This window comes from Gallus gallus, chromosome 1 (genome assembly GCF_016699485.2).
Source record: "Gallus gallus isolate bGalGal1 chromosome 1, bGalGal1.mat.broiler.GRCg7b, whole genome shotgun sequence".
In the NCBI taxonomy this organism is placed as follows: domain Eukaryota; kingdom Metazoa; phylum Chordata; class Aves; order Galliformes; family Phasianidae; genus Gallus; species Gallus gallus.
In genome coordinates, this window is record NC_052532.1 from 30,210,219 (window position 1) to 30,222,311 (window position 12,093).

The 12,093-nt window shown below is 41.4% G+C and overlaps 1 protein-coding gene across 3 annotated transcripts; it reads left to right on the top strand.

The window, feature by feature from the left end:
- Nucleotides 1–3: 3 nt before the first annotated feature.
- Nucleotides 4–11,326, top strand: IRAK4 (interleukin 1 receptor associated kinase 4). 3 transcript variants are annotated; one of them, NR_174016.1, is made up of 12 exons: nucleotides 4–283; nucleotides 1,163–1,308; nucleotides 1,603–1,800; nucleotides 3,234–3,394; nucleotides 4,634–4,698; nucleotides 4,970–5,084; nucleotides 6,390–6,499; nucleotides 7,076–7,227; nucleotides 7,833–8,016; nucleotides 8,827–8,889; nucleotides 10,137–10,295; nucleotides 10,389–11,326. NR_174016.1 is itself a non-coding variant. In NM_001389294.2 (11 exons), exons 1-11 carry the CDS (start codon nucleotides 123–125, stop codon nucleotides 10,419–10,421), a joined length of 1,395 nt encoding a protein of 464 aa, NP_001376223.2. In that variant the 5' UTR covers nucleotides 4–122; the 3' UTR covers nucleotides 10,422–11,326. The 3 variants fall into 3 exon arrangements, 1 of the variants encoding a protein (NP_001376223.2); NR_174015.1 differs by lacking the exon at nucleotides 7,076–7,227 and adding an exon at nucleotides 7,274–7,344; NM_001389294.2 differs by lacking the exon at nucleotides 7,076–7,227.
- Nucleotides 11,327–12,093: the final 767 nt, after the last annotated feature.

The window sequence follows — 12,093 nt, forward strand, 5'->3', positions numbered from 1 at the left end:
TGCGGGGCCGTCCCGGAAGAGTGGCGGCAGCTGGGGGCCGGCCGGCAGCCCCGGCGAGGGGATCGAGTTCCGGCCCCCTACCTACGGCTTTGCCCCGTCCGTCGGCGGTTCCTGGCCCCGCCATGAGCCAACCGGTCACCGCCGCCACCTACGTCCGCAGTTTGCGCTACGGGCTGCTGAGGCAGCTGGCCGACCTCCTGGACCCGCAGGAGGGCTGGAAGCGGCTGGCCGCGGCCATCACCGACCCGGCCGGCGAGAGCAGATACAGCCAGGCGCACATCAGGTCTGCCGTGGCCGTCCCGTGACGTAACCGCGTTCGATGCTGCTGGATTGGCATCCCTCTGCCTTCCGTGTGTGCCTGCGGCAGCCTCTGTGCCCAGCAGTGCTCAGAACGTATCTCACATAGTGCTTCCGTAGGGAACCCCGTGCCTCGTAGTTCCTCTCTAGTTTGCTTTTGAGACAAGCGAGACTTGTCTTGACAGGCTGAGAGAGCTGGGGCTGTTCAGCCTGGAGAGGAGAAGGCTGTGGGGAGAGCTGAGAGCAGCCTGTCAGTGTCTGAATGGGCTGTGAGGAAGGAGGGGACTGACTCTTCAGCGGGGTCTGTGGTGATAGGACAGGGGGAAATGGTTTCAGACTTAAAGAGGGGAGATTTAGGTTGGATATAAGAAGTTTTTTGCAGTAACAATTTGCAGGCACTGGAACAGCGGCCCAGAGATGTGATGGATGCCCCATATTTGGAGACATTCGGTGTCGGGCTGGGCATGGCGCTGAGCAGCCTGATCTGGCTGTGGGTGTCCCTGTTCAGGGCAGGGCGGTTGGATTATGTGGCCTGTAAGAGTCCCTTCCAACTCAAACGGTTCTCTGATAGCCACAGACAACTGATTGAGGAAATCAGAATAAGCCCCACAGACTGTTTACTGTGGACAAATGCAGAATGTGTACTTTTACCCAAGTCTGCATTTCTTTGGTGTCATTGTGTGCATGGAGGGTTGTACTTGCGTTTTCATAAGGTCCGCATGTAGTAGTACTTCTCTGGTACTGCTGAAGTACAATTCATTACATGGTGACTTTTTGTGCCTTTTTTATCTACCGTTAATCACACTCCCTTCTTTGTGGTTCTACATGTTACTTTTCTTTTCAAAGTTAGCTTTTGCTTTTTAAGGAGATTTGAAGCGTTTGTGCAAATGGGGAAGAGTCCCACGTGTGAATTGCTTTATGACTGGGGAACAACAAATTGTACGGTTGGTGACCTTGTGGATCTGCTGATTAGGAACCAGTTTCTGGCACCAGCAAGTCTTTTGCTTCCAGGTAACTGTTACCTGTTATATTCTGTGCTGTGTTCCCTTGTCTGTATGATGCTCATCACTTTGACAGTAACTGGATGATCAGAAAGGATTAGGTGAAAATAATCAAAAGAGGATATATTTTCCATTCTTTACAATAAGGGTTTTATGGAAGTGGGCTGGAATTTTCCAAGTTTAAGTAAAAGCCCTGCAGTTTACATGTGGTGAAAGAATATAACCTTAGTAAATACTGGCATAATGTTATTTGTGTTTCCTGATTCGTACTATGGTTAACGCTTTTTCTAAATTCCATTTTCAGAAGCTGTCGGGATGGCACAAGAAGTTACGTTACCTCTTTCTTCACAGGAAACTTTGCCTGTATGTGAGAAACAACAGCCTATACAGGAAAAAGAAGTGACATCTGTAAAGCCTGTTTTGTCTCAGAACACAGAGAAGCAACCTTCAGCCCCTCCATGTTTAAGTCAAGAAATCAGCAGCACACAGTCTAGTAACACAGGTAGGTGCTTAGTTTGTTAAAATGAGTTAGTGTTTTTTGCTGATCTGTCCTTCACCTGTGTGAAACAAGTCGTAGGAATGCATTGGAGTAATGACTGTATTTGTGTCTTCATGCTTTTTGTTCTTGTCCTGTGTGACTCTGAATGCAGCCTGTGCAAATGAGACATCGGAAAATGAGAAATAATGTAGCCACGCTAGTACCATGGTGTGAGGTTCAGCAATGGCAAGTGTAGAGTCCTGCACCTGGGGATGAATAACCACATGCATCAGTACAGGTTAGGGGCTGCCCTGCTGGGAAGGAGCTCTGCAGAGAAGGGCCAGCATTTTCTGGTGGATTGCAGGTTGGCCATGAGCCATCAGTGTGCTCTTGTGGCAAAGAAGGCCAGTGATACCCTGGGGCGTGTTACAAAGGGTGTGGCCAGAAGGTCGAGGGAGGTGATCCTCCCCTTCTACTCTGCCCTGGTAAGGCCACATCTGGAATACTTTGTCCAGTTCTAGGCTCCCTAGTTCAAGAAAGCCAGTGAACTTCTAGAGATAGTCTAGCAAAGGGCCACAGAGATGATGAGGGACCTGAAGCATCTCGCTTATGAGGAAAGGCTGAGACATCTGTTCAGCCTGGAGAAGACTAAGAAGGGATCTTATCAGTCCTTCTAAGTATCTAATGGGCATCTCTTGAGTGTGTGGAGCTAGGCTCTTTTTGGCTGTGTACAGTGACAGAAAAGGGGCAGTGGGCACAAACAGGAGCACGTGATGTTCCATCTGAACGTGGGGAAAAACTAGGGAGAGGTTGTGGAGTTTCTTTTTCAGGAGATGTTCAAAATCCATCTGGATGCTCTCCTGCAGTCTACTGTAGGAAACCTGCTTTAGCAGAGGGTTGGACTAGATGAACTCCAGAGGCCCTTTCCAATCCCTATAGTACTGTGATTCTGTGAAATTGTAATCTGTTTTGTTCTATATGTAATTCCATTGCCTTCTTTCAACACTGATTTTGTAGACTGTTTAGCACCTCGTGAATTTGGATCTTAGTTATCAGAAATGACTAAGAAGTTTGGAAAAAAGGTGACTAAAGAAAGTAATCTAGTGTATGATTTTCAACTTTTGTTGCCAGAAACATGGTATATATATTCATGTCTGACATAGTGTGTGGCTTTCTCTGTGATCTGCTGTATGTTTAATTAATTTTACCTGTATTATGAGCATTAATTAAGAAAAAGAAATACGGTCAGAAGGCTGCTACACACTATCTGAGAACAGAGTTCTGCATAGCTGATTACATGTATGTATTTGCATTCTTTTAATGGTATCTTCATCATCTCTGAAAACAGGGTTCCATTATGTCAAGATTTGTGTTGCAGCAAGTAGAGGATGTATTTAATATGCTGGTTATTTGAGTGAAAATGTGGTTCCGTGCTAAATGTCAATTGTATCTTCTAGATTTCCACAATTTTTGGTTTCACGACTTGGAAAGTGTTACAAATAATTTTGATGAACGACCAGAATCAGCTGGAGGAAATAAGCTGGGGGAAGGTGGCTTTGGCATTGTGTTCAAAGGCTACATCAATGGCAGAAACGTGGCTGTCAAGAAACTTGCTGCTGTGAGTAGTCCTCAACACTTTTCCAATTAATAACTTTGTTCTTTATAGTATAGACTTGATCACCTATGAAGAGCTGAGTAATATGTTTCCTGGAAGTATCACCATGTCAAATATGAGTTGGGTTCAGGACATTATCCTGTAGTCCTGTGGGTGGTATGACCTGTCACAGTGACCACAGGTGTTGGGAGATTGACACACTAAATAAACGAGATGGGTATTACCATATAATTTTAGTCTTTGTAATAGATGTCTTCTGTGAATAATGGAATTTTTAACTAGTGAGCACTATTAATAGGAAACTGCAGTGAAATAAAATGCACAAATACAGGCTGGGTATAAAATGAATTGATAGCAGCCCTGAGGAGAAGGGTTCCGGTTGAACTTAGCATAAACTGCCAATGTGTGGTCACAGCCTGGAAAGCCAACTGTATCCTCGGCTGCATCATAAGAAGAGTAACTAGCAGGGTGAGGAACATGATTGTATTCCTCTACTCTGCTCCTGTGAGCCCCACCTGCAGTGCTGCATCCAGGTCTGGGCTCCCCAGCAATAGGAAGTGGGTCTGTTGGAGTGAGTCTAGAGGAGGCCTCAGAGATGGTCAGAATCAGAGAGATGGAGCACCTCTTCTATGAAAGCAGGCTGAGGGAGCTGATCTTGTTCAGCTTGGAGAGAAGAAAAAGCTTTGAGGATATATAGCAACCTTCCTGTACCTGAAGAGGGCATACAGGAAAGCTGAAGAGGGACTTTTTACATGCACATGTAGTGATAGGATTGATTTAGATCAGATACTCAGATTAAATTCTTTGCTGTGAGAGAGGTGAGGCACTGGCACAGGCTGCCCAGGGAGCCTTTGGGTGCCCCATCCCTGGAGGTGCTCGAGGCCAGGTTGGATGGGGCCCTGGGCAGCATAGTCCGGTGGGTGGCAGCCCTGCCTCGGGCAGGGGGTTGGAATGAGCTGGTCCTAAAGGTCTAACCCAGGCCCTGCTATGGTAACTTGGTGACTTCTGAAACTGTATTAATTACTCCAATAACATAATGTTACATGGTACAAAAAAACTAAAAATCATGTTCTGATACTTTTTTCTTTGTCTTTGAGTTCAGTTTAAAAAAAATACGGTGAACAGTTAAGCAGTTGTTATGTGTAACTAACTAAAAAGAGGCTTACAATTTCATTTTTTTTTGTGAACAATCAGGCATTTTAATACATCCAGCAATATTAATGTCAAGTACTCTCTTTGTAGGTGGTTGATGTTAGTGCACAGGATTTGAAACAGCAGTTTGATCAAGAAATAGAAATTATGGCAAAGTAAGTACAGGACCATAAATGTCATTGTAATGTTTTCTGAGAACCTAAGTTGGCAGTTAACACCTTAGTTAGTGGGGTCCCTATTTCTTTGTTTTACCAGTGTAACTTAAATTTCCAGGTTAAGTGAGAATGTTTCATGCAATCACAAGCAGTTCACATTGAAGTACTGCTGCAGAAACATGGCTGTGTGATAAGGCTGGAATGTGGGATTGGGGATCACAGATGTTGGGAGATTTGAAGAACATCTCTGAATAGAATTGTTTTGGTTTAGGTGTAAACATGAAAATCTGGTAGAATTGCTTGGTTTCTCAAGTGATGGTGCTCAGCCCTGTTTGGTGTATGAATACATGCCCAATGGTTCGCTGCTTGACAGACTTGCTTGTCTGGTAAGTAAAATCTTTTGGTAAGTGGAGCTAATTTTGAAATATCTTTGGAGCTGTAGTGGCTAAGCAGAATAGTGCTACTTCTGTGTTGTAGAAGTAAGACGTATATGATAATACTTAGTCTTCCAGTAACATGTTATACAGGTGTTTTTGGCCCAGCGTTGCTCAGTCGAAGCAGAGTAGCAATATGATGTAATGTGCCAGTATCCTGAAGTCCAAGCTATGCTGCACGCTTGCTATGAGCAGAGTGCCGCAGTATTGTTCCTACATCTGACGTTGGCTTGTTCTCTGCTTGTTCCTAGATTTTGTGTTGTAAAATTGCCCTTTGCTCACTGCCCTTGTGATAATAGCTGTAACGTGATGTTCATAGTCTGCATATCTCTTTCAGAAGCGCTGAAAGAAACAGGGTGTAATTTTTCTAATTAATATTTTGCGTAAATACAGTGCTTTCATCTGACTTAATCAAATGACGTATCTTGTGGCCCTGGCCTTTAATATGGAATCAGTGACTTCATTTGGTGAAGGGACTAGTTGCCACTTGGTAGAGTGATACAAACAGTAAGCTGGGTGCAAGCTGCTAGCTGGATGTCCACATCAGTTTGTGTTAGTCAGTGAAAGCTAGTCTGTAGAAATTATTGTCCTCGCTGGGGGTGTGTATGAAAATGTTCATCCATCCACTTGCTGGCCATTAGCAGTAAGTGAGCTGAAAAGAATAGCAGTAACTAAAAGCTAAAGTAGAAAATGAAGGTACAAAGGGGACGAATTTACAATATAAATTCAGAAAGAGCCTTCATCTGGTTAGGTAAAATGAATGATGAGTGTGTATACTGACTGTGTGTTCTTGCTGATAAAGCAGGAGTCACTGTGAAGTTGCAAACTCCTGCTTATGTCATCTGCTTCTTGTCTGGGCTTTGAGGAGCAGGCGAGGGAGGCGGCAGGATGCTATGACAGGATTAAGAAGTGCTGATAGAAAGCACAATGTGTGGGTAGGTGCAGGTAGTTCTTTGCAGTGCAGCCTGTCTTTTATTGTCAGAGTTAAACATAAACTGTTTTGCACCAGGTGAATTAATCTCATGCAAAATGTGGGGAAGAGAACTAAACGTGACAAATGGCTGTATCTCAGCAAATATAAACTGAGAAATCTATACCATTCATCTTTTTAAAAGTAATCACTTGATAGCCACAAAATGTAGCAAATAATTGTTCTGCATTGTTTGTTTGTTTGTTTGTTTGTTTGTTTCCTGTTATTAGAAGAAATATACTGTGGATTTTCACATCTATACTTCCCTTTCTTCCCTCTTATTCAAGGATGGCACTCCACCTATTTCTTGGAACACAAGGTGTGAAATTGCTCAAGGTACTGCGAATGGCATCAACTTTCTGCATGACAATAATCATATTCACAGAGACATTAAAAGGTAAAAGCTACTGACAATCACTGCGTGCTTTTCTTGTTGTACGCTTTTAAAGTCTGTTAGAGAAAACAGACTGAAAGATTCAGTGCTTTACTCAAGGACGAAATCCTTTCTGCAAGTGCTATCCATCACCATAATCTTGTCTGTGCCACAAGGACATGACTAGTACAGGCTTCTAAAGATAATTATGGGTCTGTTGTAATCTGTCACTTTCAAATCATTATCTGAGCCCTGCAAAGGCGTGTAGGAGTTCAGTTCTTTCGCAATTGCTGCTAACAAAAAAACTGCTGTAACAGAACGTTGTGACTTTTTAAATTGGGAGTTTTTCAGATGAAAACCCAACGTATTTTTTCCTACAGCATTTCTGAGTGCCTCCTTTGATTTCTCTCCATTTAATATGAAGACATTTTAATGACTTAAATCAGGTTTATGAAGCTTAAGGACCTTTAAGGTTGATGTATGCTCACTTATTTGTTGTAGCAAGTTTGATGTTTTGGTTGTTCTTTTTGTGTGCAGTGACAAAGCAGTCAAAATGTTTCAAGAAAATGCCTAGATACAGATACCCCACTTCTTTTGTAGGTTGACAAGGAGCAGCCAATGGGTTGGGTGTCATGGATGAATATTTCAGTGGCTTTCTGGCTTCTGACACCTCTGCTAAATCTAGGCTGCATAGGCTTTGTGAACTTCCATTCTGTGAGGAAGTAGTTTTTGCTTCAGCTCACCCGTAAAAGGTACTTGCTGCTTTGACTCATGTTTCTTCTTTCTTTCCTGCTTAAGCATCAGGACACGCGTAGTGCCTGGAAGGAATGCGTTTTCTTACCCTACGCTGCTCTACTCTTCTAACTGCTGTGAGTTGATTGTATTACAGGACTGGATTTGGCTTTGTTTTTCTTTCGCTTCAATTCCGTTTTGCAACTTCTTACATTTTCACTGTTCAGATTTTCTATAAGACCAGTAAAAAGCTGGAGATAAAGAGAAACACAGCACATCGATTGTTCCAGCATTAAGCAGTATTGTTTCTCTTTCAGGAGAATACAAGTATTGGTAATCATTTGACATTGGAATTTGTAACAGTTGACATTGTATTAGATAATAGGTATAAACCATTAAAGCCAGCTTTTATTAGCTCTGAGTAGAGGTCAAATGGTTAAGAATTCCACTGTGCTTCAGTACTCAATTTTGCTGTGTTTTTCTTTTGTGTTTTGTTGGGGTTATCTGTTATTTCTAGAAACGTTCAGAATAACAGTTTGCATTTGGTTACTAAAGAGTTGTTAGTCTGTATTAAAACCCAGTTACTGTTTTGGAAAACTCATCATTTTCCTCCCTTCTTCACCAGTGCAAATATCTTATTAACTGATACGTATGTGCCCAAAATTTCGGACTTTGGACTTGCAAGAGCATCAGTAACATTCACACGAACCATCATGACAGACAGAGTTGTGGGAACAGCAGCCTATATGGCACCTGAAGCTCTGCGAGGAGAAATAACGCCTAAATCCGATATCTTCAGCTTTGGGGTAGTAAGTAGAACGAGGGGAGATGTATGTGATTGTATTTGTGTAGTGATTGGTTTAATATTGGTAGAAGTGTACAAAATCAAGAGTATTTGATATTAAGCAATCCACTTTGATCTATTATTTCTGCTTCTCCCGGTGAATGTGCTCTTAAGATAGTGTTTCTACTCTTTGAGTGGTTTAAGAGCATTTGAATATGTTGATTACAATTTTGCACCTGCTCATGCTTACTGTGCTTATCTTAAAATGTGAATTTGTGTGTGGAAGACCAGAGAAAAATAACACTTCAAGTTCTAGCTAGCTTAAATTAACATAAAACATTTCTACTTCTTCCATAGTATTTCACACAAAGGTGATTGAAAATCTTAAAGAAAACGATCCAAAGTGAGTTTCACCACCAAATGGATGGTGTCAGTGTGAGATTTGACTGAAAGCTGAGTGCAGTGCATCTCCGGTCAGAAAAGTCCAAACAACTGCTCGCTATTTGGGACAAAAATGAATCTATTCCCTTCTTCGTGGCATTTAGTTTCATAGGGATGTAGGCCAAACACTGAGTATATGGGAAATTCTTCCATCTTGCTTATAGGCAACACAGTATAGGGCGTGGAAAAGTGCTGAACATCACTGCTTATAGCAGATGATGAGAGTAAGGCTAGGAACAGCAGAAACAATCAGTTGTGCAGTGGGCTGTACAATGGGACAGGTACTGATCCTGTGAGCATTTGTGTGAAAGGCTGAGGATCACGTTCCTCTTTTCAAACACTGTGTATGCTAAGGATTAATGTATTCTTCTGATTTTCTTTTATTTCCTTCTAGGTCTTACTAGAAGTAATAACAGGTCTGCCACCAGTAGACGAAAACCGGGAGCCACAGTTACTGGTATTTTTCTTTTTCTGCTTTCTTCCTCCCTCCAGCATCATTTCATGTTAACTGACAACTAATTTACAGGTGGTGAGATGAGCAAATTACACCTCTTGATGAATAGTTATGTAAACCACTTTTGTATCAATCTTTGGTTTAGAAGTGAAGCAACTTTCTCTTAGCTGGTAGGAGACTGTCCAGCCCCCAAGGTCATCTTCCAATCTGTATTATATTTCTCTTTGTTCTGATACTCTTTCTTGTTGCAATGCTATTTTGCTTTACCAGCATACCCTTCTTTTACCAGATTCCCTGATAGTTCCTCTTTCACCAGAAAGTTTTAAAGTATTCATCTCAGTTGATTCTTTATGCTTCCTCCCAGTCCTGTATCATTTTTCATCCTCTTCAGCTTTCCTAGTTTCTTGCAAATACCTTGGTGTTTGGCCCTGGGGAAGTTGGGAATGTAAGGGCTATTTTGGGATGTTTTGATTTTAATGTTCAATTAGAAATTCAGCCTGCTAATTTGGAAACCATATGTCTGAGCTTACTCTTTCCAATTAAAAATTTTATAAACTTTCTCTTAATTTAGCCTTCCATTTAGTTTAAATTTCAAGTTGCTTAATTCAGGATTTTCCATATAAAGACTTAGTGCTATTTCATACTTAGTTAACAATTGAGTTTTGGTTTGGTTTTGTTCCACACCGTTTGATAGCTGATCACCCTCTTAGACATACACAGCTTTAGGAGTACCTGTGTGCTATTAATAGAGTACTTTCTCTAAGCTGTATCTTCCAGAGTGGCATAGTATTTATCCTTCTAAAGTGTGATGACCTTGGAGAACTCAAATCCTTGTCAGATACAATCCTTGAGCTTTTTTCTTTCCTTCTTTCCTCATCTTCTCTTTAAAAGCAGGCTTTTCTTTTTTAACAAGATAGAATCGAAAATGGAGTATAAAGTCTGATTTGATCGGTACCCGTTTATTCTAATGTCCTTTTGGGAGCATTAGGAATGGGCAGTGTCAGACGATATGGCATCCCTAGCTTCAAAAATGTGCAGGTTTTTATTACACACTGTAGTCTCATAAGTTGGTTTCCGTAGATACTGATGAATAATTATGCTACCCAACCATTGTTGTTATTCTTTGTCTAGAAAAGTGGTTGAGAAAAATGAGGAGCACTGAAAAGCAAGCTGTCAAAGTGTTAGTGTGGAATTTATGATCTTCAAATGCTTACAGTGTTCTCTGCTCATTGGTTCCAACTCTCTTGTAGTTAAGTATCAAGGATGAAATTGAGGATGAGGAGGCGACTATAGAGGATTATGTTGACGTAAAGATGAGTGACTGGGATGCAACTTCAGTTCATAAAATGTACTCACTTGCTGATCAGTGTCTGAATGAGAAAAAAAACAGGAGGCCAAACATGAAGATGGTATGTAGCCTGTCAGGTTGAAGGCTTATTTTTAGCCATTGGTGTTTGTCGCTGTGGTGTCAGTTACTTGTACTTCTCGCTGTTCTCTTACAGGTCCAGCAGTATTTACAAGAGATAAAAACGTGACATGCATTTCTGATACACCTGTTTTCTGAATGGAGTGCCGACCAGCAGCAAGTAGAGAATTTTATTAGCACTTACTGTGACATTATCAGCCTTCCTGCCTTCCAGAACTTTCTGGTCCGCATGTAAGGCATGCAGGTGGCTTGTCATCGTCATGCTATTTTTCTTAATTTATTTGTTAACTGGGCATCTTTTCATCCAACTGTAGCCACAGAACCCTCAACCTGAGAAAGCTTTTTTTCTGTTTTTTTGTATACGTAGGTTTTTAAACACGTTTCTGTATTGCCATCTCTCTGACTTTTCCTTGCCAAGTATCTTCAGCAAAGCAATGTGATAGTAACAAGGTGGATGTTTTTCTGCAATTCTTTTTCTTGAGCAGACCTACTAGACCTTTCTTTACTGAAGACCAAAATGTTTAGTAGACGTAAGTAGCATTTACATTATCTCGTTGGCAGAAGGCAGTAGCAGTACCCACATTTAAACCAACTTAGCATTTTAGCTTGAGAGTTCATATGAGTGTGAACAAACTGGTAACACCCATGAACATGAGTATTTTTTAGAAAGCCTTCTCAGGATTTGTTTCAGTCAGATAAGCGCTGCAAAAGATCTTTTAGGTTTAGAGGTCTTGCAGGCAGAGCAATTACATCACAGCGCAAATGCGGAAATGTGTGGCTTTCTTCTGGTGAGCTCTGCTGATGAACCATTTAATCATTGTTCAGAGGAAGACTTATAGTTACTTCTTATTTTTTGTGTTAGGAGAAGAGTCCTTGTGAGATACTGCAAATATTGACAGTTTATTTTGTTAAAGGAGTCAATGTTAGGACTAATTCTGCATTCTCCTTGGTCAAATCATTAAGCTCTTACGTGTATGCATATTAATGAAGTATTAAAATACACAAAATTACTGCAGAAAGCTTTCTGTGTTTTGAGGTTTTTGTTTTGGTTTGGGTGGTTTTTGTTTGTGTGGCTTTATTTAAAGATTGACATATCCAAGCAGACTCAAAATGGAGTGAAGTGAATAATAAGATTCCAGACACTTTGGACCAGCAGACCACTGCTTGACTACTCAATGAAAGAGGTTATTTTCACATAACATATTCTCAGCACCTCAGATGCTGGAAGGGGAGTGAAAAAAAAAAGTGCTAGAAATGAGAATAAAATCTGTTTAAGTAATTCTTTAAACAGCTCTTCCTGCTGTTACTTTGAAGGTTTCTTAGTAGATTTTTCTCTGCTTCTTACTGCTGTAGAATGCATCCATGTTGTTGCCCATATATATGAAGGGCGACAGTTCTCTCCTTGGCTACAGCCAGAGGTGCCAGGAAGTGTGCTGTGGGCCAGAGGGGTCTGCACTGCCACAAGTGGTTGGAATGTGAGCCTGCAGTGGCTGAGGGAAGGTGACTGCAACAGACAGTAAGTAGGCAGTGCTACTTCAGTGGAGCATTATGGTTTTGTAGGTTGCAGCTCATTAACTTTTTGAGAAAGATTCAAGGTCTTCATTGCTTGTTGCGCCTCTATCAGATTTTCTCTCTTCTTTGTCCAGTTTCCTTTTGAGCCTACGCGCTTTTCATCAGCCACTGTATTTCTTATTTCTATGGAAATGTGAAGAGTTGCCTCAACTTTGTATTTGGGATGCTCAGCTCAGAATTGTATTTCATCCACTGTCCAAAAGGCAAAT